At 43.3% G+C, this 26,804-nt stretch overlaps 1 protein-coding gene across 1 annotated transcript in view; it reads right to left on the bottom strand.

The window, feature by feature from the left end:
* Nucleotides 1–26,804, bottom strand: part of DDX4 (DEAD-box helicase 4) — a 2,434,953-nt gene that overhangs the window by 2,296,479 nt on the left and 111,670 nt on the right. The window contains exon 3 of the mRNA XM_044063758.1: nucleotides 4,650–4,698. Within this exon, the coding sequence (XP_043919693.1) occupies nucleotides 4,650–4,698 (49 nt within the window). The remainder of the gene's footprint in view (nucleotides 1–4,649; nucleotides 4,699–26,804) is intronic.

Genomic DNA, 26,804 nt, shown 5'->3' with positions numbered 1-26,804 from the left:
GGTGTGGCCAGTCTGGTGCAATCAAAATTGTCCTTGGTTCATCTTGTTTGATCTTTAGTAGTACTTTGGAGAGCAGAGGAGGAAAGGCATATACTGATTGGATACTCTGTCCTTCAGCTCGAAAAACCTCTTTACAAGCTTGTTTGTGAGGAGTCCTTGTGCAAAATTTGTCCAAGTGATAGTTCTGCGGGGAGGCAAACCGGTTTAAATCGGTGCTCCCACATTTGCTAGTCAACATGCTGAAAGTCCTTGGTTCCAGTTTCCACTAGTGGGTCCATGAGGATTCCGCTTAGCTTGTCTGCCAGTGTATTTAGTTTCCTGGCAAGAATTGAGCTTGTAGATGCACTTGATAGCTCAGGGCTATGTTCCATAATGCCATAGCCAGTCTGCAGAGGGGAAAGAATGTGCACCCCAATGCTTGTTTTATGTACCACATAACAGTAGTGTTGTCTGTCTTTCTCATTAATTGTCCTGGAAGAAAGTGGTCCTTGAAGGCTGTCCAAGCATTTTGTACAGCTAACATTTCTTTTGGATTAATATGCAGGTGCATTTAACTTGGGTTCCATTTGCCCTGAACACACTTCCCTGCCAAATGAGCCCCCCCATGCATAATCTGATGAAACTGTCATAAGGGTTTGGGCAGCAAGGGGTATTGTGAATGGTAGTCCCTTGTTTTGGTGGCAGGCCTCTGCCCAAAGAAACTCTAGGCGTAGGCAAGGTACGACAGGAATCATTGTTTCTAGATTCTGAGAAAGTTGGCACCATAGCCTTTTTCAGATACCATTGTAGTTTCCTCATATGCAGTCTTGCGTATGGAATTAGAAGAATGCAGGAGGCCATGAACCCCAAAGGTTTGTACCATTTGCCTTGCAGGTAGTACGGGTTTTGTGGCCACTTATCTGAAGTAGACCGTCAAATAAATTTGTTTCTCTAGCGTGAGGTAAGCCATTTGGGAAGTTGTATTCAGGCTTCCTCCCAGGAATATAATTTGACAGGGTACCAGGTGTGATTTCTTCATGTTTACGGTGTACCCCAGACAAGTCAGCACCCTTTGAACGAAGGCCAGATGATTCAAAAGTATGTTCTGGCTTTCTGCCTGAATTAAACCATCATCCAGGTATGGGTATATTTGAATATTTTGTTGCCTGCAAAAGGCAATGACTGGGGCTAGGCACTTTGTGAATACCCTGGGCGCAGCAGATATGCCAAAGGGCAGTGCAGAGAACTGGTATTGATTGTAGCCTGCTTTGAAGCGTAGGTATCTACTGCAAGATTCCCTGATTGGGATGTGCAGGTATGCTTCTTTTAAAATGAGTGTTGCCATCCAGGCATCTTTTCCTAGCATGGGAAGCAACTGAAGAGTCAGCATCTTGAATTTTGGAATCACCAAAAAGGTGTGTAGAGTAGACAGGTCCAGGATTGGATGCCATGAACTGTCCTTTCTGGGTACCATGAAAAGTCTTGAGTAGAAACCTTGTCCTTTTTCCTCTTCTGGCAGTTTGAATAGCCTTTATGTTTAAAAGAGTATTTGCTTTTGAGCCTCTGTCCACTGACTTGGGGGTAGATCTGGTCAACCGATGGGCATTGGCAATGTGTGAAAATAAAATCTGCATCCTTGGGACACTATTTAAAACCCAATTGTCCTGGGTAATGAGTTCCCAGTTTTTGGCCTGCAGACCAATTTTCCCCCTAAAGGAGCAGACAGTTGAGAAGTGCTTGGAAGTTCTAAAGTCAAGTAATTGAGACAGTTTTTCCATAGGGGAAGTCCTACTACTCCCAGATTTGGTAGCAGAAGCCCCCCCCCCACTGTTTAATCTTGTGTACACCCTTGGACTGAAACCTGGGATTACTGCTGGTTCTGGGTTTGGATTGACAAGGCCTGGAAGAGGCATGAAAGGACCAGTTCTTAGAGGGCCAATGCCTACTAAAGATTTCTTACAAGTTCCTACTCCAAGATTTCACAGTTTGCATAGATTTAGCCTTACCTTCCATCTTTTTAAGAACTTCCTCAGCCTTATTGCCAAACAGGTGGTCCTGATTTAAAGGAGCATACAACAGTTTAGCTTTAACATGATCAGGCAAAGACAGCTCCTTAAGCCAAGCATGCCTTCCGAGTACAGACCCAGTGACAGCAGCCCTGCAAGAGGCCTCTAAAGAATCAAACCCATATTGCAAAGTATGTTGTCCAACCTGTTCAGCAGAATGCATCAAATACTGTAAATCCTTATTTTTAGCACAGTCAGGAATCATTTTCTGTTTAAGCAATCCAATAATATGTTGTTGGTACTATAACATATTAAACTGACAGTTTAAGGCTCTAATGGCCAAAGTTGCAGAAGTGTAAACCTGCTTACCCAATCTATCCAGTGCCCTGGAATCTCTTATCAGAAGGGGTAGGATTTTAAGCAGTAGATGCCTTAACACCCTTGGGTCCCTGTGAAAGTATCAGGATCTGCAATAGGATTTTTAAAATGGAACTTTATTATCAGGAACCCTGTAATATCGGTCAGGTTCTCTGGCAGCAGGAGGCAAAGAATCAGGGGCCAAACTAGATTCCAAAAAGGCATCAACAATGTCTAGTACAGGAGGTATAGCTAAAGGCCTATGTTGAGGCAGGATTAAGAAGTCCACAAGCCTCTTTGAATTAGAGAAATCCTGGCTTTCCCAGTGGAAATGCTCCCTTAGAATGTGCAAGGTTTCACCAAAAGAAAAACCCTCTGCAGGAGAAGCAGAGTGAGTAGAGTCCTCTGCATCCGAATCTGCATAAGCAGACAAGGGTAAATAGAGATAATCAGAAAAATCAGAATCAGAATCTTGGTCAGAAGATTGCTAAACAAAATCAGTCCTAGGTCTCTTGGAAGGGGTGGTTGGCTTTCCCTGATTAAAGTTATAAGGTCTTCAGCCATTCATTTGTTTTTTTAGGCATAGAGGCCTGAGCATCGGTTTTCTAGGCAAGGTTCGAAGTTTAGGCCTTAAAGGAAGCATCAGTTTAATACGCAAGTCTGTAGGCCTGAATACACCCTCAGAAGACAGTGCCTACACAGCGGCTCCGGACCCATCCAAGGTAGACATCCGCAGGTTCCACATTTGAAGCATCTCGCGGCATTCTGGACTTAGAATGGGTCTCAGTAGAGGCCTGCGAGTCAGAAGTAGTGGGCATCAGTGGCTGCGAAAGCACCTGAGAACTGGCGACTGGCTTAAAAGTGTCGGCAGTTTTGGACCTAGTGGCCTGTCTAAATTTGTGCTTTTTTGGAATCCCGGTAGTAAGATGGCTTAGCGACGACATTTCTGGATAATTGAACTGAGAACCGAAATATTTAGAGGCAAAAATATACAGACGGATAGTGCATTAATTAAATAAGCACAAAACCGACAGCAAGTTACATCGTGGTCAGGGCCTAGGCAAGGAATACAGTACAAATGAAAATCTTTGAGTATTTGCTTTCCACAAAAGTAATGCAATTAACTTTTACTGACATGGGTAAGGAGCAAGAAAAGTTTCCCCAATGGGGTACTTGGCTTTAGTTGAAGACTTCGGTTCTGAAATTCGAAAAAGAAAACTTCAGGAATCTGCCAACTAGCAGTTGCTAACTGCTTCTGCTTCGGGCATTACACGGCAAGAAAGATTGATGTAATGGCGCCGGCTGCATGTTTTATATGCCTGACGTTATGGAAGAAGGAACAGCAACAAACGCAGGACCCAAGATGGCAACAGTGAAACACAAAGATCAGTGCAAACAGTAAATACAGCCTTTCATAAAAGTGTAGGCTGAAAAGAGTATAAAATATGCTTTTAATAAATGCACCTTATACGAAAATCCACCAATTTAAGTAACTGCAAGACATTCTTTGTAAAATAAAAACTGAACACAGGCAGTACAGCACTACATTAAGGAATAAGAAACAGTACTCAACAGCCCAGGAAACTAGTATACCATCATTAGGAACCATCGACCCCTCAGACTTGTACAGTTCATAAAATAGCTAATCACTGGTTTACACAGCAGTGCAATGCTCCTACACATTGTGTACATCATGTATAGGCATGCACATTTAAAATGTGTATGCTTATATATAGATATGTATATTTTACTATGTTTGTTGTGTACATGTACCGACACGTGTATACATATATTAGATATATTACATTTATAAATGCATACTATATACACATATACAGACACACAAAGAAATAGTCTGTGTGCAATATATTTGTGTATCTATATGGTTCCACTTCAACTACTACTGGCAGGTGTGTGAAGTGCTAGAAGTAAAGTAAAAGGTATACATACTTTTCCCCACTGTAGTGCAATCCTGGAGTTAGTATATACAGCTGGAGAGCAACCGAGACACAGACCGAGAGAAAGACACTACACACCACACCTTGCGTATGTACAAAGAAAACAAGGTAGTCAAGTCTAAAATGTCATGTGGACAGCAGTGCCAAGACCACATGAATGTGCACTGCTTGAATAAAGGTTGTAGAAGTCAATTGCTAATGCCAGAGATACTCAAGGCTGGAAGCAGTTAAGCAATGCATGATCAATACAGACTGGCAAAAAAAGAAACTGCCAAATTAATATGTGGTATTTTATACAGCAGTCTGGTAGACATTATAGCCTGGCAACAATATGATCAACTTTACTCACCTTGTGAGCTCATAACCTCATCACTGCCAAACTCTTCATCCTTGAGATCCTAAAAACAAAAATTGTACAGGTTTATTAAAACAGTTTTCTAGTTTAACATTAGACCTTACTTAGAATAGTTATGAAATTCTCTCAGTTGAAAGGCAAACAGAAGTTGCATACTTACCATAACAGACCTGTATGGGCAGGTCCACCTTTAACCAAGATGACCAAAACTGCAAACTTTCAAGTCAATTTTGCTTTTACAGCCTTGAAGGCTACAAATGGGTAGGTTTAAGGGGATTATGTTTATCCGGGTATAGCAGTAACCAACTTCAGCCCAGGTTGTACAAGACGGACAGTTATTCAATAGTTAAGGCAAAAAACATTATTAAGGCAGGTACATAAAATCAAAGTTGTTTGAAATGCAAAATCCCATCTGCTGAGAATTTAGTCTCCATTAACCTTTACAACTCTGCCAGACATGCTCAGTAGAAAATTTCCCCAAGCTTCATCTTGACTTCCCCTTGGCACGCGATCACAAGACACTCCCATTAATTTAGTTTCTGACCAATTAAGAATTACATTGGTCTGACTTTCCCTTATCTAGGCAATGAGACAAAGTGAGCTGGTATTACTATACCCACATAACTGCTAACATTTAGAGTCCCTAATTAACCCTCCTGTGTGGAAGGACTGCAGGTAACTTTCAAGTGCTGCAAGCCCAATGATTTGGATCTGGAGTGGTCCAATGCAACAGCCCAACACAAGTGTATAGTATGGACCAAGTTGCCGCTATGCAAATGTTATCCAAAAATGCCATACTAGCAAAAACCACTGAAACTGTTACGTTAGGAATGAGCCTCAGCACCTCATTATTGGTACAGATAGGAAATAAAACCAGCAAAGCAAGAAATCTTATTTTACATTCTGCACCATCTAGGAGGTAGGGGCAAGCCTTGGGCTTTGGCAACCTAGGCAGCCACCAAGGGCATCACGCAGTTCAGGACACTTGCCTAGTTAATGAAGGTTTCATAAAAACATTCTTTACAGAGTGCTAGTATTTCAGTAGGAAAGTGGCACACTGCTTAGTTTCAGGGCTTCCTGCTCAATCTAATCCAATCCAATCTACATAACCAAATCATAGCCCTCGTATCTTTCTGCTGTTCCAGTTGGAGGTCACCACAGCAGATAATCTGTTTCCATTTCTTCCTATCCTCTACATCTTGCTCTGTCACACCAACCACCTGCATGTCCTCTCTCACATCCATAAACCTCATGTTAGACCTTCCTCTTTTCCCGTTACCTGGAAGCTTCATCCTTAGCATCTTTTTCCCCAATATACTTCAGCATCCCTCCTAAGCACATGTCCAAACCAACGTAATTTTGCCTCTCTGGCTTTGTCTCCAAACCTTCCAACCTGGGCTGACCCTCTAATATACCTGTTCCTAATCCTGTCCACCCTAGTCACATCCAGTGCAAGTCAACATCTTTAACTCTGCCACATCCAGCTCCAACTCCTGCCTTTTTATCAATGCCACTGTCTCCAACACACAACATAGCTGGTCTCACTGCCCTCTTGCAGACCTTCCCTTTCACTCTTACTGGTACTAGTCTGTCACAAATCACTCCCGACACTCTTCTCCACCCTGCCTGGACTCTCCACCTCTTTCACACTCGCCTGGACTCTCCACCTCTTTCACACTCGCCATTACTTTAAACTATTAATCCCAAGTATTTAAATTCATCCACCTTCGCCACCTCTACTCCTTGCATCCTCACCATTCCTCTATCCTCTCACACATATTCTGACTTATTCCTGCTGACCTTCATTCCTCTTCTCTCTAGAGCATATCTCCATCTCTTCAGGGTCTCCCCCACCTGTACCCTACTCTCACTACAGATCACAAAGTCATCTGCAATCACAGTCCATGGGGACTCTGTCTGATTTCATCTGTCAACCTGTCCATCACCACTGCAAATAAGAAAGGGCTCAGAGCGGATCTTCGATGTAATCCCACCTCCACCTTAAATGCATCAGTCACTCCCACCACAGACCTCGTCAAACTACCCACATACATATCTTGTACCACTCTTACATACTTCTGACATTCCCAACTTCCTCATACAATACCACAACTCCTCTCTAGGCACCCTGTCATATGCTTTCTCGAAGTCAAAAAAACACAAAGCAACTCCTTCCGACCGTCTCTATACTTCAACACTCTGCAAACACAATCTGTAGTGCTCTTTCCCAGCATGAGACCATACTGCTGATCACTAATCATGTTCCTTCTTAACCTAGCTTCCACTACTCTTTCCCATAACTTCATGCTGTGACTGATCAGTTTAATCCCTCTGTAGTTATTACAGCTCTGTACATCACCCTTATTCTTAAAAAAAAACAGTACCAAAACACACTACATTCCTCAGGCATCCTCTCACTTTCCAATATTTCATTAAACAATCTGGTTAATAACTCCACTGCCATTTCACCTAAACACCTCCATGCTTCCACAAGTATGTAATCTGGACTAACAGCCTTTCCATTCTTCATCCTCTTCATAGCTATCCTTACTTCCTCCTTGCTAATCAATTGCAGTTAATGATTCACTATCCCCACGTCATCCAACCTTCTCTCCCACTCATTCTCTTCACTTATCTCTTCACTCATCGACCCCTCAAAGTACTCTTTCCATCTGCTCAACACACTCTCCTCGCTTGTATGTATGTTTCCCCTCATTATTCTTGATCACCTTTACCTGCTGCACATCTCTCCCAGCTCGGTCCCTCTGTCTAGCCGGTACAGGTCCTTTTCTCCCCAAGTGTCCAACCTTTCATAAAACTCTTCATATGCCTGATCCTTGGCCACTTCTGCCATGCACCTAATCTCCTTATACTCCTGTTTACTTTCTTCATCTGACAATCACACTTTTGCCAACCTCTGTATACTCCCCTGTACTTCCTCATTCCACCACTAAGTTTCCTGGTCGTCCTTCCTCTGTCCAGATGTCATACCAAGCACCTTTCTAGCAGTCTCCCTTACTAGCTCTGCTGTAGTTACAAAGCTATTTGGTAACTCTTCACTGCCACATACTGCCTGTCAACTTCTCTGAACTCCACCTCACAATTGCCCTTTCAATTTCCACCATTTGATCCTTGGTGCTGCCCTCACACTCCTACTCTTCTTGATCATAGTCATCTTTCAAACCACCATCCTATGCTGCCTAACTACACTTTCCCCAGTCACCACTTTAGTCTCCCAATCTCCTTCAAACTTGCCCTTCGACACAAGATATAATCCACCTATGTGCATCTTCCTCCACTCTTGTATATGTCACCCTATGCTCCTCTCTTGTTAAAATACGTGTTCACCACAGCCATGTCCATCCTTTTTGCAAAATCCACTACCATCTGGCCTTCTGCATTCCTTTAACACCATGCCTACCCATTACTTCCTCATTCCCTATGTTCCCTTCACCAACATGCTCAATGAAATCTGCTCCAATCACCACTCTCTCACCCTTGGGTACAGTCATCACAGCTTCATCCAACTCGCTGCAAAATTTCTCTCTCTCTCTTCCATCGCACACCCAACTTGTGGAGCATATGCACCAACATTCATCATTACACCATCAATTTCTAGCTTCATAGACATCACTCTATTCGACACTCCACCTCCAAAACACTCCGCATACTGTTCCTTCAGGATAACTCCAACGCCATTGCTCCTCCCATCCACACCATGATAAAACAATTTGAACTCACCTCAGATGCACCAATCCTTACTCCCCTTCCATCGGGTCTCTTGCACACAAAATATACCAACCTTCCTTCTGTCCATCATATCAGCTAGCTCTCTCCCTATACCAGTCATACTGCCAACATTCAAAGTTCCGACCCTCACTACCACAGTTCTAGCCTTTCTCTTCCTGCCTTCAGCCATCCTTTCCACCTCTTCTCCTCCTTCAGCCAACAGTAGCCCAATTTCCGCCAGCACCCTATTCACCAACAGTACTGGTGGCGGTAGTTAACCCGGGCCTCGACCGATCCAGTACGCAAGTATTTACTGGTGTCTGCATAAAATGTGGCCAAGTTTCATGCCAGATGCCCTTCCTGATGCAACTCTTCCCATTTATCTGGGCTTGGGACCGGCACAAAGAAATGCACTGGCTTGTGCATCCCCAGTGGCTAGGTTCCTTGCAGCCTCTTATGATGTTGCCAATTCATTGTCTACATCAAGTTTTCTAGGACCAAACTCAGAAAAACACTTACACTACAGAAGAGTCTGCAGGCCGCATCAAGAGGATTTGCAAGAGAATGCTTTAGTCCAGTTTGGAATAGGAAATGTAAAATCCTGACAGACCACCTACCACATATTCAGATCCTTTGCATTATGGGGCAAATGGACTTTTTTGGCAAGTTGATTGTCTAGACGATTAATAGGGAAACTATTAGAAAAAAAGATTTGGTGAACAAGGCATGTTAAACATCAGCAGCAGCACACACTACATGTGTGCATGCAAGTATTTATGCACAAGTATATATAGTCTATAAACACTAAGCTTATGATGACAAAAAAGTTAAAAGTAAATTTGTTGCCAAGTATAACGATATAACTTCCCAATGGAAGAAAGGCAATGCAAAGGTCTGCAACATAAGTTATAGGGAAAATATGAAAACAGATGAAAACTAAGTGTGGATTTTAAGACTGGGAAAGCCATGTGAGCCTATCCATACATAAAGTATGTATGCTTATATGCATACACAATATCATAACTGTCCTTTTGTAGTAGGAGGCTTCCTATACTAAGACACTGGCACAGTATTTTGGATATATGGGAAAGCTTGGGAAGTTGGTGTTTAAGGAGCTTCACACACTACCTGATGTGCAAATGCTCAACTGATTACATCAGCTTGCCTTTGCCTGTTCCTCAAAATCTGCAGTTTTTCTGTAAATCAGTGAGTGTTCTAGCCTTGAGACAATTGAGTTTGAGACTTTCCTATTCTTCAGGAAACGCGCGCTGATGCAAGCCTTCCTTTCTAACAATATTCCAAGTATAAAAGATAGATATTTAAAATGTACGCCAAATGTTAGCCAGTCTAACACTATGCAAGATAATCCTCTGCCTTTTTGTAAAGACATCTAATGTGGTTTTATCATTATGCTGGCTTTGCAAGAATATGGCATGTGTGAAATAACTTGGGCATCCAAGACGTACTCAAAAATCAGGTACAACTGCTGAAACTGATGAATGATTACTTGCTAGTTAGAGCTCTGGAAGGCTAAAGGGGTGGGTGTGTGCGCCTAAACCAACATTACTTTCTGCAGCAGATGCATGTGCAAAGTTTTAGCACATGGTTAACACTTCTAGAAACTGATGGAACTGCTGGAAAATGGAAGGGGCAAACACAATTAAGTTAGATTAACAAATTAGCCATCATTTTGCACTTTCCATCACAAATATAAATATATACAAGTGGTGTTCTAACAGCAGCAGTGTGCTAAACCAACTCTTCAGTAGTTCATGTTCAAAGCTAAATACTAGGCCAACTTCCACTAGTGCAGATCAGTGTGTGCTGTACCTTTAAGGAGCATTCCAGGTCTATGGGCACATGCATACAAGTACTGAGCACGTGCAAGCAAGAGTCCCATTTTGAGTAAGCAGCCAGAGTAAAAGCATGTATGTAGCAGTCAGTTTAATGTTCCTGTCATTAATCCAGACTTCAGTGCGTGTAAAACACCCAAGCTTCAGTCTTATTTGAATACACAAGATGGGCAGCAAGGTGTAAGAATGGGATGTGAATTCAAAACCATGAGGCACACAGTTAGTAATGGAGGAATAATATACATGAGTGGATCATCCAAAGCTCAAAACTAGCAAACTGATCAAAATGGATTTCCAGCTACTAAGCCTCACTTAAATGATTTTTAAATCAACAAATATAAAATGAAGCATTCTAAACGAACTTCTAATTAAACAATGTTTGCAACTGAAACATGTTTAAACAAATATTCAACTTCTGAATCACAATGTGCAAGAGTAAACCACTATTTTTCTTAATGTACTTTTTCCCCAGTAACCAACGCTATTTGGAATATATCCGAAGTGTGCAAAGTGTTGGCAAGTGTGCGCAGTACAGTTACTTCAAGTACAGTCATTTCAAAGACATCATACATTTGAATGCAAGTAGTGCATGTGTTCAAACAATTACAAGCGCAAAGTGTGTACTGTGTCTCAAAGCAATCTGTTGGCATGGCAGGATACCACTGACCCAGTCCACTTGTGTTTCATAATATCACAGAAAACAAGTGAGTGTGTTTGAGCAAAAGTATATTTTCACAGTTTTTTTTTCCTGCCAAAGAGACTTACAAAAACTTTACTGCTTAATTTAGCTGGTTCAGAAGCCATAAGAGTGTTTATGTATGCACCTGCTGTATATGCAGGGAAGGGGAAAGACTGGCATACTGTGGTACAGGCTTCAACACGGAAGACCCAGATAGCTTAAACCGTAAACTGAGAAACGTGCAACCCCCAAACAAATGTTACAGTGGAAAGACCTATTTTATACAAGAGATCAAAAGCCTGGTGAAACTTCTGCAGCATACATAAATAACTTGAGAAATAACTAAATCTGCACATTTTAGCCTTATCTAATAGATGAGCTGATAAAAAAAGACAAGCTTGTGTGTGGTGTTAGTAATGGTGCAGTAAGAAAGATTTTGCTTCGAGATAGTGATCAAATTTGAGCAAAGCCAGAGATCAGATATGAGATCTTAGAAAGCCACACTAATATGCTTACAAATGGAAAAGCATGCTTGCAGTGCCAATGTTGATAGTAGGCAGCAAAAGGTTAACAAATACAAGCCTACAGGCAGGACCACACCCTGGGCCTATAGCAAAACCTACGGTCACTAGAGCAAAACCCACAGTACACAGTAAAGCAGAGGGGCGATTCAGCAAAACCTTGATAAGCCTCAGTCAACTGTCATAACTGTGGAGTTACACAGGAACCCAAAGAGAAGTGCTTAGCTTCTGGTCAGCAGTGCCACACATGTAAAAAAGTGGAATCATTTCCAAGGCTTTGGAAATGTAATGGGGCACATTCTTTTATTAAAAAAAGACAGGATGCAAAGACAAGTTGATCAATTAGAAAGCTGCAATCATACTTTTTAGGTTGGTGTGTCAGTGTTCGGTTAAACAGTCAATGCGGTAGATTTGTGAGTAAGTAGTATTTTCTAATGTTGACATTAATGGGAGACCTGTAGAGCAGATACTGGTTCAAAGTGCAATGTTATGTCAACAGAAACATTTGCTACAGTAAAAGCTAGAGAACAACTTGATCTGGGAAAATGTGCGAAAGCTTGCTGCTTATGGAGATAGACAGATTCAAACCAAAGGCTCAATAGTGCTTTAATGTTATTCTGCTGGGAACAGGTCTTTCAATTTTATGTAGCCAAGAGACATGTGCAGTAATTAGGCCTCCAAGACAGTTTGAAAATTTGGACGGCTTTCATTTAATTAAGTCGACCACGTAAGCATGAACAACAGCTCAAATTTCATCTAAACTTTTATAGGCTCATTAGTAAAGTACTAGGCTATCAGCCCTGGGGCCTATATAAGCCTAGCCAAAAAGGTTCCCTGGCTTTCTCCACCCAAGAAAATTATTTTCCTGTGCCCCTGTCAAGCAGTGCCAAATAAATGAATCCTGGTGTGAATTTTCTATTTCCCATCCAGTCGTCAAGGTCTTGCTTAAAGAGATCCAATGAAGAGCTTTGCTTGACATGAATGGGTAGTTTGTTCCAAAGTATGTGATGTCTCTGGGACAGGAATCTATCCAGCCAGCATGTTTTGTTTATTGTAGTGACAATGTTTAGGTCCCTGGAGTGTGTGGTTCAGAAAGACTGGGATTTCTTTAAGTGAAGCACGTCCCAACAGCTCTGTGTTTGACATAGCTTTGTATGTTAGGCAGACATTTCCTCGGAGTAGGCGAAATGCAACAGAGTAGAACTGGAGTTTGAGACTGTCTGCATATGGCATCTGTGAGGCGGGTAATCCTCTTGGTGAGGTATTTCTGTGGCCCACTCATGTCCGGAGTTCTCTTATCACACTTTCAGTGAACTACCACCTATGTGGTAGTTCATGGGTACAGAGTTTTTCCCAAAGGGGATGACCATGCACTTCTTGGTATGGAGCTTGAGGCCATGACTAACACCAAGCATCTGTCAGAGGCGCTTTTGTAGAATGTCCATCGTTAGAGGATTTTATTAGGGCTCCCAGTTTCAAGTAATCCGTGAACTTTTGTTAGCCAAGGACCTTCTGTGTTGACCTGCACTTGAGAGAAGTAGATGCCAAACAAGAGAGAACCCAGGACCAAACCCTGTGGTTCTCCACTCATCTGATGATGAACTTGAACAGCTACTTTTACTGTGTGGGTTCAGTCAGTGAGCCAATTGGCCACCCACCTTGTGACATACGGATTTATGCCCAGTTTAGGGAGTTTATCTACAATTCCACAGTGGGGGGATGGTATCAGACGCCTTGTCGAGGATAAAATATGCTGTGTGCACCTCCTTGCCCTAGTCTACGCCTCTAGTGACTTCAAAAAAGTCAATCAGGCTTAATACATCTACCTTTTACAAACCCAAACCAAGTGGGGTCCAGGATTTGAAGGTTACCTGTGTCTTTATTTATAAGCTCCAAGATGATACGTTCCATGGCCGTGCAGATCAGGCTAGTCAGACTAATAGGGAGATAGTTTCCAGGGTCTGTGGTGGCACCCCCTCTGTGGAGTGGGTTAACCGTCACTGTGCGTCATTCAGCAGGCACGTGGCCTGTGGTGATGCTAAGATTGAACATAGTAGTTTGGTGGGGTGCCAGTTTGTTCTGTAGTTCGTGCAGTATACAGCCTGGGATGTTGTCTGGTCCCATGGATGCTGTGTTCCTGGCTTTGGAGAGTGCGGCCTTTAATTGTTCATTTGTGATTACAGGGGCTTTGCATTCTTCCAGTATTAAAATGGGCCCTTTGGGGGGGGGGGGGTGTAAAGTTAGCACTGAAATTGCTAGGATGTTGGCAATATCGGTTGGTTCTATATATTTATTTAGTGCCATTGTGCTATAGCTCAGAGCAGATCAGAGTTCTGCCATTGAGATCGACATAGCTGTAGAATGCTTTGTGGTTGTCTTTGGAATCTGAGAGTTTCATAACTGGCTTTGGAGGATTTAGAGGGATCGCAGCTTCTTGCTGAGGTTGACCAGGGAGTTCCTCCAATTATGGGATTTTACTCTTTTGCAACAGCTTCTTCCTTCTGCTGTAGAGTTTGTTCATTGCAGGGGACCACCAGACTGGCTTTTTTTTTTTTTTTTTTTTTTTTTTTGAGGATAGCATCTTTATTTTGTTGGGGGTGACACTATCCATGCACTCGTGTACGTGCTTATACAGTGCATTAGTTTAAGATTCAGAATTTGTACCTCTATTTTCTATCTGCATGGGTGTCGTGAAGTTTCACTTCTGTCTTAAGAAGCATGAACTTGGGTTTGGAATAGTTTTTGATGGTGGTTTCCTAAATGGGGTGGTGAGAGTGGGAGATGGATGTCTAGGTTGATTAGCTTGGTGTTGGATCTGACCAGGGAGGAGCTTACCTCTAGCGTGGAACACAGGTTACCCATATTGGTAATGACCAGGGTCCAGGATATTGCTGCCCCTGGTAGGGGTGTGGACAAGCAGATACAAGGCGCTGGATTTATGAATTCCAGAAAACGTTGAGCGAATGAGTTTGTACACAAGTAATTTTTCCAGTTGATGGCAGTTAAAAAATCGCCCATAATAATGGTATTGGGTTGTACCTTAATATTTTCCAGTATCTTAAGAAATGGAGTGGGAATCCTGGGGCATGGTGGGGGATCTGTAACAAGCTACAACCTGGATTGAAGTCTTGCCCAGTGTTAGTTGCACTTGGATAATTTTGGATGCATTATGTTGAGCAACTAGCCTGGAGGTGTGGATATCCGCAATGAACATGGACACTTCCACCTTTAATGTTTCGGTCCAGGTTAGGTGGCCGAAAGGTGTGGTAGGAATTATAGCCTGGTAATGCAGGGGTGCTCTCTGGAGCCTTGAGCCAGGTCACTGCACAAATATCGATGTTCGCCATTTTAAGGTGCGAGTCGAGTGAGTGCATTTTGAGATTTAGACTTCTAGTGTACAGTAGCATTACCCTCAGAGTTTGCTTGCTTCTACCTGTTATGGTGGTGAATTTAGCATTTAAACCTTGCCTGAAAAAGCAGTATATATTTTTCTGACTATGCTGATATTTTTGAAGACAAGTTAAGAAACTCCCAGTTGTGTACTCCATGAAGTTAGACCATGAAAGAAGCCCAGTCATCAGACCAGCACAGAAAGTTCCAGGAGCTATGCACAAGTCAAAGCTGAGCTAGCCAGAATGGTGCATTTAGAAGTTATTTGTCCAGAAGAGTCACCAACTGAATATCCCCCACAGTAGTAACTCTTAAGAAAGTTCAGGTATTAGAATTGAGTATGTACGGATTCAACAGATTTGAAAAAGCAACCCCAAGTCCAGAAGGAAGGCAACGATATCAGACAAATCCAATCGTATCCACAAATACTTCATTCTTTGCATAAGCACTTTTGTAACACAATGTTACTTCCTCACATCTGAGGAAGTAACTGCAAATAAAGTATTTGTGGATACGATCGGATTTGTCTGATATCGTTGCCTTCTTACTGGACGAGGTTAGTTTGCAATTTTGTATTCGCTCATTACACCTTGTTCTTGGGACTTGTTCTGGGACTTTTGTATTTAGATTTGAAAACGCACTAAACCTCATCCAATGTGTACAGTCGAAGTAGTTGCATGTATAGCAAATGCTACTTCTTTCCGTCTTAAATGACAAAAGTTCATTTTTGCAAATTCTCGCTCAAAAATCTTAACTGGCTACCACTTTCAGTACACCATTTGAGAGGCAGATTTTTGAGAATACCATTTGGAATAAATTCTGCCAGTGAAGTATTTCAACATGCAATGGAACAATTTTTTTTTTCTGGCTACAGTACACGTGCTACTATACAAATGTTCTTGTAGGAAGCTATGGTGAAGTCAAACAAAAAGAAGCCTCAGGAAAATTCTGTAACGTGCTTGTGAATTTAATCTCAAGCTGAATCCTAGAAATGTAAATTCAGGCTGAAAGAAGTTACTTATGTGTGTCATTTGTTTACCAATTCAGGCTTACAACCAGATTCTTCCAAACAAAACGGCAATTCTTCAGATGCCAGCACCAGACAATGTACAAGTCTTACATATACTTGATATGGTCAACTTTGGGCAAGTTCATTCCAGATACTAGGAAAGTACCAACAGAGCCAACACCTAAAGATGTAACCTGGCCCTGGTTGAAACAAATAGCATTTGATGCCCTGAAACAGAAAATTACCACCCCACCCACTACAATATTATGATGTTCACAAAGTAACTTTCTTGTGGTGCTTCTAAATTTGGTCTTGGTGCAGTCATTCTTCAAAAGGGTAGACCAGTAGCCTAATCAAAAACTCCAACCCAAACCAAAATGCAGTATGCTCAATTACAGAAAGCTTCTGGCAAAAGTTTCCATGTTCGAAATTTCATGGTTATATGACAGACCTACTCAAATAGAGACTGATCACCAACCCCTCAGTCACTATTAACTAAGCTTCGGCTTACTCCGCTCCTGTCAGTGTAAGTGTGATGCTCAAATTACACAAGTGCAATTTAAAATGGTCTATACTAAAGGGAAACTTCTTTATCTTGCAGATACTTCATCCAGATCAGCCAGAAAAAAACAGAGCAGCACTACAGTGAAAAATCTGATTGTGAAGTCATGGAAGTGAAGCGTCTTCAACACGTCTTGATGAGCTTAAAACTCACACAGCTTCAGATCCAATTGAACCACTTTCAGTCAAGGATGGCCTTCACAGCAATCTTATTTACCAGCAGACGTGCAGCAGTATTTTCCCTACAGAAATGAGATAATGATAAAGATGGTATAACGAAAAGTCCAAAGGTGAGAATTCCAAAACCCCTGCAACAAGAGGATCTTGCATCATGGCCACCCAGGATTAGTATTTTGGACTTTATAGTAAAGACAAAATGAAATTACCTCTTGTTCTGTTTGTAATGGTACTAAACTGCACTGACAAACGGAACCACTTCAGTTAAGCCAGATTCCTGAACTACCTTGGTTGACAGTAGCTAAAGATATTCTCAAATAGAATGGTCAAGATTACTTTGTGTTAATCTATTATTCAACTTAGTTCAAGATTGACCTACTTCTTAACCTAAAATCCAGTAGCATCATTACAAAGTTGAGACCTGTTTCTGTCCATGGTAGTCCACACAAAGTAATTTGACAATGGTGTACAGTTTACAAGTCAGCAGTTCAAAAGATTTGCTGAAATGTGGGACTTTGTGGGTATTCAGGACTATTGATAACATGATCAAATGGATTGGGTGCACGTGCAGTTCAAAGTGCAAAACAGCGGAGAAATCCAAACTAGACTATACTGATTTTTCTAAACTTGCTTAATTTCAAACATTCCTCCCAATAATTTACTTGGTTCACCTGCTCAGAGACAAACCAAAACCACATTAATCAGTAAGAATTTGTTGATGCCATGTGCTAAAAACAAAGCAAAGACTCAGCTACTAAAAAAGCATTTTTACAACAGTACCATTATGACACAAACAGCAAATCTCTGAATGTTATGAGGATGCAGACAGCAAAAGGATCTGACCAGATTGGACCTGTAAAACATTTGTGTGAAGAACTGAGATAATACTTAGTTGAATCACAAGGGATGAAATTTAGATGGAAATGGAAACATTTACTGATGGTGTCTGGGCCATTGTTACATCATCTTGCTTGTAATGGAGACAAATTCTCAGCATGATTTGTCCAAACTTCCTGTTCCACAGACCATTTCACTGTGTTCCTGAAAGTACCCCTGAAGATCCTGAAGAACACTCCCCACTCGCTCTCCCTGCTGCCAAACCCAATTCTGAACATTACGTTGAGAGGTCAGGTTATATCTAAAGTCCTAATCTTAGAAACATGGCAATCTGGACAGGATTGTTCTCATTTATACAAGTCTCTAATCTGCACACCTATTCAATTATTTTTTCATTGTATGAGAGAATAGGCAAAGGAGGATGTACATCTGTGTGTTGTACCTTTAAGGAGCATTCTAGTCTACGGGCACATGTATACAAGTACTGAGCATGTGCAAGCAAGAGTGGCAGTTTGAACAGCCAGAGCGAAATCAGTGTGTAGCAGTCAGTTTGTTGAAATTTAATGTTAGTCATCCATCCAGATGTGTGTATGTAAAAAACTATATTAACACCCAAACCTCATCATCCTAACTGAATACACAACTAGGACCTTTATAAGCAGTTGCGAAATCCAACCCAACTGTGTCCCTATGCATCATGGGTGTTTGGGTATGTTAGAAGGTTTCTAAAGGTAAGAGGCAGACAGTAAATGACCAAGCTATCAGAGACAAGGGGGCCAGACTGTGGGTGAATTTCCAATTTCTCATCCATTAGTCCAGGATAATCTTAAGTAGGTTTAGGTAGGGACTCTGCATCAAATGGATTAGGAGCCTGCTCCGGAGCATGGAGGATCATTTGAGTCCCATCTGTTTTGCTAAAGAAAGTTATGCACTTACCATAATGTTCCATCTGTGCTATCTGTGCTGTCCACTTTCATTCAGCTATTGGCTTGGATCTGACTAGGCCATTACTACAGCTTGTGGCACCCTTCAAGCTCAAACTCTTCCCTACCCACAATGCACGGAACCCTGACACCTCAGATCTCGTTTGCTATACACCATAGGAAATATAGTATTAACACTGACAGAAGAAGCCATTAAATGGAGCTCAATCTGAGGCCCAGAGGTGTCTCATAAGAAGCCATTTAATGGAGTCAAAGGTGTCCTCATCAGGTCTTGTTCTTACAGAAGTCTATTTTGATTAAGGATGGGGGTTGGTGGGCTGGGAGTTGAGGAAGAACGAAAAAGGACCACAGATGGAACATTATGGTAAAGTACACAACTTGTCTGATACTGTAAATTTTCATTCATTCCTCAACCACTGGGACAGACCCCCTGGCTACCTGAAATCCTGGGTGGACACATTCCTAAGCATACCTGAATCTAACAATCTTCCCCCTTTAAACCAAATCTAGCTTGTAATGAGCAATAAAGTCATGGAGATCAACACAAGTTGCAGCTGCACAGGTCATCCATGGAGTATCTAGATAAAAATACCACTTGCCATGGACCCAAACTGAAAGGGCTTTTAAAGGTTGTCAAAATATCCAATTTATTGTAGACAAAAATATATACAATAAGACATCTTGCCAAAGTTGCTTTTGATTTTCCAACTTCAGATTCCATAAAATAGTTGATTGGATTTTCCAACTTCTTTTGTTAGAAGTAAAAATGTAATGATCTATGAAGATCTAGCAAATGCAACATGTACACTTATTTTTTTAAATTTTGTAAAGAACACCGATTAATGGACTGGTTGATGGATTCTGACACGACCTTATGAAGGGCTGGTTAATGTTACTCTATCCCTATGAAAAATCAAGCAGGGAGGTTTTGAAAAATATGCTTGAGGCTCAATTCTTCTAGCCGAGGTAACGGCTACAAGAAAGATAGTAAATTCCTGAAATGGAAAACTATCACATTTTGCTGCTGGTTCAAAGGGAGGATGAATTAGAATATATAGTACTAAATTAGAATCCCATGGTGAACAGGGTCTTTATAAGGTGGCACTTAAAACATTTTGACAAATTGAGAACTTTCAATCCACATATGGAAGTTGGAAAACTGCTGCCAAATGGACCAACGGTCAAGGAGCTAGCTCCCTTTGTTAAAAACTCTAACATTCTTTAACGGAGATATAAAAGGTAAAAATGTTTTTGATGAGCCCAAATCAATCTCTACTGCTTTTGTAAATATTTTCTCGTAGGAGACTTATGCAAGGACAGGAGAATATGCTGATAAGGGATCGAGAGCATACGCCGTTTGGCTATTACCTGTAGTGGAGAAACTAAAGCCAACGGCAGTTTAAGACATTCGAGTGAACAAAACCTGTCAGATGAGACAGGAGGTCTGGAGTTGGAGCCAGTATCCAAGGCAGGTAAAGTTAAGGATAAAGAAAGGGGAACCAAGTTGGTCAAGACCAGTACGATGCAATGGAAGATTACTTTGCTCTTCAACCAGGCAGCTTGGGAATTATAGGGGGTGGAGCATAAGCAAAAGACTGGGGGGGGGGGTACATCATGGAGAAGAGCATACCTCGGTGATTCAACCAGTGGAGGGATCAGAGCAAAGTAGCTGCTGCACTTGTTCAGGGGAGATTGCCAATAGATTACAGCAAGGCTGGCCCCACTGATGGAAAATCATTCCTGTTTTCAAGCCGAGAACACTTGAGGTAGTACAAAAGACCAGCTCAATTTGTCAATCACACTGGACTTCCCCAGAATGTGCACTGCCTTCAGAAAGTGGGTGGAAGAATCTCCCACTGCCGCATCCTAAGGGCTTCTTGACACAAGGGGTAAGACCTGGTTCCATCTTGTCTGTTGATTTAACAGACTACTGCCATGTTGTCTGCCTGAACTGCTACTAGCCCTAAAGGGTGACTGATATCTAAATGATTTAAGGCCCAGAAATATATTCTCCTGACCAAAGGATAAATCAGGAGAGAACACTATCTAAATGTTCTACGTATGCTTTAGACACCACTGATATGCCTAGAACTACTTCAACATTTTAAAATCAGCAAACCTTTGCTTCTACTACATCCAATAAGGAGGCACAAACTATTCACAACCATCAGCTCTATACAACTGACCAATTCAGCCACTCTACCTGAGCTGACCAATGAGAATTATAAGCAGCCAAAGGCTTTTGCAGTTAATTTCAAGCCCACTTCAACACTCTCTACCGGAGAAGGTAGAACTACATTAAAAAACTCCCGAGGGGATGACCACAAAGAAAAGAAAAAGGAGCAAAAAGAAAGTAAGGCAGCCCATAAACGTGCAGCCATTCGAATCAACCGTTTCGGGTTCTAACAAGAAGTTATGTACTCACCATAAAGTTCCATGTATGCAGTCCATCTCGCCTCACATTCTTACCCGTGGGTTCGGAGCCGACTCGGCCAAACTTATTTTTAGCTCAAAGTCTTTCTATTGGCTGGGCTAAGATGGTATCCCATGCTGCACTACTCTCTATCCCCAGATCTAGTTTGCTGCGAGCACCAGCACTCATTGTCCATGCATACCACCTAAGGAAAGAACAAAAAACCAAGAATAAAAGGAGCTCTGAAACCAGACCTAATCTCCAGATCCTCCAGGACGGGGAAAGGAGGGGAGGTAAGAAAGAATATGAGGCGAGATGGACTACATACATCGAACATTATGGTGAATACATAACTTCTTGATGTTATGTAGTCCAATCTCGCCTACATTCTTACCCGTGAGACCGCATCCCCAGCACCTAAATCCTGGGAGGCTCAGTGGAAAGTACTCCAAAGCACTGTGGAACCAAAGGAAGACCTGCCCCTCGATACCACATCCAACTTGTAATGAGTAACAAAGGTGTGAGGAGATGCCCAAGTAGCCACAGCACAAATATCATCCATAGACAATCTGGCCTGAAAAGCTGTAGATGTAGACACAGACAGAGTAGAGTGAGCCTTCACCCGGAACAGTAAATCTTTACCCCCAGAGGAATAAGTGAAAGAAATACAACTGGAAATCCACCTGGACAACGTGACTTTAGAAACAGGAGATCCAATTCTGTTTTCTGGAAAAAAAAAAAAAAAGATCGGATTTCCTGAGGTCTTTCATTCTGTGCAAATAACGTAATTGTCTGTGCACATCCAATTGATGAAATTTGAATTCTGCCTCGTTTGAGAACTGGGGAAAAACACTGGCAATTCAATAGATTGGTTAAGGTTACTGACAGACGCCACTTTAGGAAGAAAAGAGGTGTTCGGTCTGAGAAAAACCCTGTCCTTATGAAAAATCAAATAAGGGGGTTTGATTGAAGCTTGAAGCTCCGAAACGAGTCTGGCTGACGTGATGGCTACTAAAGAGACAGTGTTCCAAGTTAAGAATTTTAAACCGCAAGTGGCTGCAGGCTCCAAAGGGGTGAAGTAAGACCCTGTAGAACAAAGTTAAAGTCCCAAGGCATAACAGGTTCTGATACCAGAGGACGAAGTAACAGTGCCCTTCAGGAAAGCCTTAGAGTCTATGTGCCATCAGGCTAGGCTTGTCTGCGACATGAAAGGTAGAAAGTCACCGCCAACTGGACTTCAACCAGGGTTCAGTGGCCGCAACCATTAAAGAGCACAGACAAGAACTCCAACAGACAAAATAGAGCTGTGGTCTTTTTGGCATGTGCCCAGATTGAAAACCTCTTCCATTTGCTGTAATAAATCTTCCTGGTTGATGGCTTATAAGAGGAAGATAAAATATGAACCACCTCCAGAGAAAAATGAAGCCCAACTAATGATGGAAGTGGAGTAGCCACAGGCTGTCAACCAGAGGGCCCGAAGAGAGGGATGGAGCTGCCTGACATGTCAGTAAGTCTGGTTGTGGGTCTAGAATCCAAGGAGTGTCCATGAGATAGTGATGGAGAAAGGGGAACCAAATTTGACGAGACCAGTGTGGGGCAATAAGAATCATTCTGCCTCCCAAGGATTGCGCTTTCTGAATAACCTTTGACAGCAAGGGGACTGGAGGGAAAGCATATAGTAGACCGGAGGGCCAATCTTGGACTAGTGTCCCTGGGCGACTACCCCAGAGGGGATCAACGTGAAGTAGCTGCTGCATTTGGCATTGAGGGGGCTGGCAAAAAGGTCGCAGCAAGGCTGACCCCACCTGCAGAAGATATGTTCCACAACTTCACATTTCAGGGACCACTCATAAGGCATCAGAATAGCTCTGCTTAGCCTGTCTGCGATCACATTGGGACTTCCCCGGAATGTGTGTTGCCACCAGAAAATGTTGGGAAGACACTGCCCACTGCCACACTCGCATGGCCTCTCTGCAAAGCAGAGAAGACTTGGTTCCTCCCTGCTTGTTCAAATACCACACCACTGACAACTGTGAGTGGATTGCAATAGTCCCAAGAGGAAGAAAACTCGAGTGCTTACAACACTAGTAGCAGAGCTCTCATCTCTAGGACATTGATATGCAGATGCATCTCGTGCTCTTGCCACGTGCCTTACACTGTCCTGCCTAAATAATGCCCCCCCACCCCATTTGGGAGGCATCTGTGGTCACTGTGGCAACCAGGGGTGCAGAAACTAAGGGCTTTCCCGCATTCAGGATGTCTGTGCGAAGCCACCAACTGAGATCCTGTTTGCACCCGAGTACAATAGGGTGAGAAAGTGGAAGACGTTTAAGAGACCACTGGGCAAACAGTAGCCAGTGAAGGAGCCTCATATATAACCTTGCCAGAGGGACTAACAATCGTAGCAGCCATTATCCCAACAGTGGAGGACCCATCTTGCCTTCACTCTTCTCAGAGGGAGCAAGGCGTGAACTTCTTGTTGTAGGACTGATTCCATCCTGTGGTAGAAACGCCCGCATGAGGACTGTCTATTTCGGCGCCTATAAAAAAGTGACACGCCGTGAGGGCAACAAGGCAGATTTTTCCCAGTTCAATGTGATGCCCAACTGTTGAGAGGTTGGTAGTCCCTGGTCTGAAGTAGTAGATGCCTGGTGACAGCAGTAAGGAGCCAGTCGTCCAAATACGAAAACACTTGGAATCCCTGACGTCTCAAGTGAGACGTCACCACTGCCATGCATTTGGTAAACACCATGGGGGCTGTTGTGAGACCAAAGGGCAGGGCTCGAAACTGAAAATGACTGGCTCCCAGCCGGAAGCGTATGTGACTTCTGGATGCCCTGTCCATTTTTATGTGGTAGTAAGCATCCTTGAGGTCGATGGAGCACATCCACACTTTTGCCAACAATGGGAGAATAGACCACAATGTGACCATTTGGAACTTTGACTTTTGCACATGGGTGTTCAATTGACTGAGATCCAATATGGGTCTGAGGTCCCCTGTCCTTTTCGGCACCAAAAATAATCTGGAGCAAGTCCCTCATCAGATCTGGTCTGAGGGGACATGTTGGACCGCTCCTTTTTCTAGCAGCTTTGAAACTTCTGAAGCTGCGTAATCCCTTTCACTGGGTGGAACATTCGGGATTTTCTTGATTGGAGGGGGGGATTTGACAAGAAGGGGAGGACATCCTCTGGAAATTATTCATAGAACCCATTGGTCCTGGGTGATTTCTTGCCAGGCCTCTGGATATGAGATTTGACCCCCGACTGGCTCCGGAAATGCACAGTCGGGCCTCCCATCAGGAGCGGCGTTAGGGAAAACCACAAAAGGAATCCGTCTGAGTTGCGGGGGCCTCATCTGCCCCTAGGGTAGCATCTCCCTGAATAACCACCCCTCCCCTGCCTCTGGAGCGGGGCTCACCTTGTGCACAGAGAAAAAAACTCAGATTTCTTGAACCACATTTTGCCACCCCTCTGGGCCTTGGGATAAGGCCTGGAGGGAAGGGAAGGGAAAAACTGACTCCTATGGCAGACAGTTTTTACCTCCTGCTCACACCTAGTGAGTGTCTTCCACCTTGGTTCCTAACAAAGAGGAACCATCAAAAGGGGCGTCGGTGAATGAAGACTTGAAGGCCTCTGCGAAATAAAGGCACATCCAGGCCTTCCTCCCAAGAGGAATTCCTGAAACTTGCTGCCCTACTTGCTCCTTCGGCTGCATAGGAGATTAGCCTCATGGAGGAGTTTGCAATGGAATTGAGAGTAGACATCTGAGCGTTCACCGTCTGGGCCACCGCCTCAGAAACATTACCTGTGAGAGCATCTCCAAGCTCCTTGAGGAGATCTCTCTGGAGCTGTGTAAAGTGTGATAAATAATTCAGTGACCGCAAGGTAAAGGTCGCCGAAGAAAAAATACGCTTCCCGTACTGGTCCATGGTCCTAGACTCCTTGTTAGGGGGAAAGATGGTGGAAGAACTCTCTGCTAATTTCTTCCGAGTGGCAGCTGCCACCACCATGGCATCCACAGGGACTCCCTTGGACAGAAATTCCTTATCTGGAGCAGCAGACAAAAATTTAGAGAGTCTCCTGGGGACTGGTTCCAGAGTCATGGGTTTCCCACATCCTTCGACAAACCAAATCCAGAAGCTCAAAGGGTGGAGATACCCAGGAGGCGGAGGGCTGAGCACCAAAGGCCTTGAGGAAGATGGACGACTCCTCGGAGGGGGCTTTGGATGGCTAGTCACCTCTGTTTCAAAATCTCTAGGATGTCAGAGAAACATCCTAAGAGGACGACTTGGGGGACCCCCTCAGATTCCTTGAGGTCAGTGTCTGATGGGAAACTCAGACTGGGAATCTGTGTGTTTCCTCTTGCAGGTCTTCTTTCTGGGTGGCTCCTCAGGCAAAAACCGAAGGGCCCTCAGAAATATGGGGACCACTCATGGGGGTAGCCCGAGGCCTTAGGGCTCCGCTGTCTAGAGATGAATGGCGGTCAGAGACCTACACCGGTGTAGTAGGGGACAGAAGGACAGACCCGCATGATACCGATGACGACCTAGCCAGCGCACTCCGCATGGCCTCGAAGGCTGGTCCCCTGTCCCCCCCCCCCAGTCCGAAGAACGACCAGCCTCCAAAGCCACGACAGAAGTCAAACTTCCCTGCGCCAAAGCACTGAGGGGGAGACTAGGAGCAGAGAGGTGTCCTGAAGCCTCTCCATCGGGTCCGACTTAAGAACCCAGAGTCCTGAATCCTGTGGACAGCGCCAATGGGGTCGAAGCGGAAGTCTGCACTGATAAGCCAGGAGGGGCTGTCGGAACAGACCTAGGGACATCACACGGAGCAGAGCGCTCCAGCTCCGAAAGATTAGATGTGCTCGGAGGAGCAAGTATCAAAGCAGGTTAAGGGACCGGCTCAGGAGCAGACTAGGTCGGAGCAGAGAACAATTTTGCCAAAACCGGTGACTGAAGGAGTCTCTGCACCACTATCGACGTCCACATCTGATAAGGTCCTGGAAGATTTGGAGGATAGAGAAGGAGATGGAGACCTCTCTGAAGTGGACCTGCGAGGAGGGGATATTGGCCTAATGCTAGGCGATCGGCTCCGAACGGGTTCCAAGAAGATTGGAGCCGAAGCAGATTCCATAACAGACATGAGGCCAATGGAGCAGAGGATGTCTAATCAAACTCTGCTATTTTCTCCGGTAGCTCAGAGGAGACTGATTGAGCCAGAGATCTCTTTTTTTGATTTAGAGGATTTTGCCTTGGAGCTGGAAGCACTCGCCAGACCCTCCTCGAAGGGTTTCAGAAGTCCCTTCAAAATCAATTTATTCTTCCTTTCCTGAAGAACTCGTGGATTAAAGGCATGACAGAAGCTGCACGACTCCTGGAGATGAATCGCTCCCAGACTCTACACAGTGTCCATCAGTAATGGACATTTTATAACTGCACCTAGAGCATTTCCTGAAGCCCGAGGGCTTGTGCTCCTTAGTATCTTTGGAAATAGTTAACCAATAGCAGTTAACCACTGAATAAATGGACCAACTGTCAAACAGTCATGACAGGAAAAGCCTACAAACAGAATACCACAAGATCGCCAAGTTAAACGATCCTTAAACACATACACAACAGGGGGGTGGGGGGACTAATACCTCTAATTTCAATGTTTAGTCCCGGTAAACTTTTATGACACAAAGAAAGTAAGGGAACAGACTAGGTCCTCTAACCGAAAACGGGCCTAGCCAGTTGAAACAGCTAGTGGGATACCACAGAAAAAACAGTCAAAAACACAACTTTTCCACAAGACAAGACAGGAACATATCATTGAAGCCTTATCTGACCAAGATTTTTGGTAGGAATCATAATTTGAAGTCCATTAACAGAAATCTAGCACCTTTATTGCAAATAGCTGTCCTACTAAAAAGTCGTTAAGTCTTCATAAGTTCCATCTATGCTGGTGATCTTCACTCATTACTGGTGGGTTATCTGTTCTCTGAACTGAGCCAGCCTCATACCAAGCTCGTGTGAAACAAAAACGCTCGAGCCAAGA

The sequence above is a fragment of the Protopterus annectens genome, chromosome 2.part2 (assembly GCF_019279795.1).
Source record: "Protopterus annectens isolate FY-2018-M chromosome 2.part2, PAN1.0, whole genome shotgun sequence".
Classification (NCBI taxonomy): domain Eukaryota; kingdom Metazoa; phylum Chordata; order Ceratodontiformes; family Protopteridae; genus Protopterus; species Protopterus annectens.
This window is presented reverse-complemented; position numbering and strand designations above follow the sequence as displayed.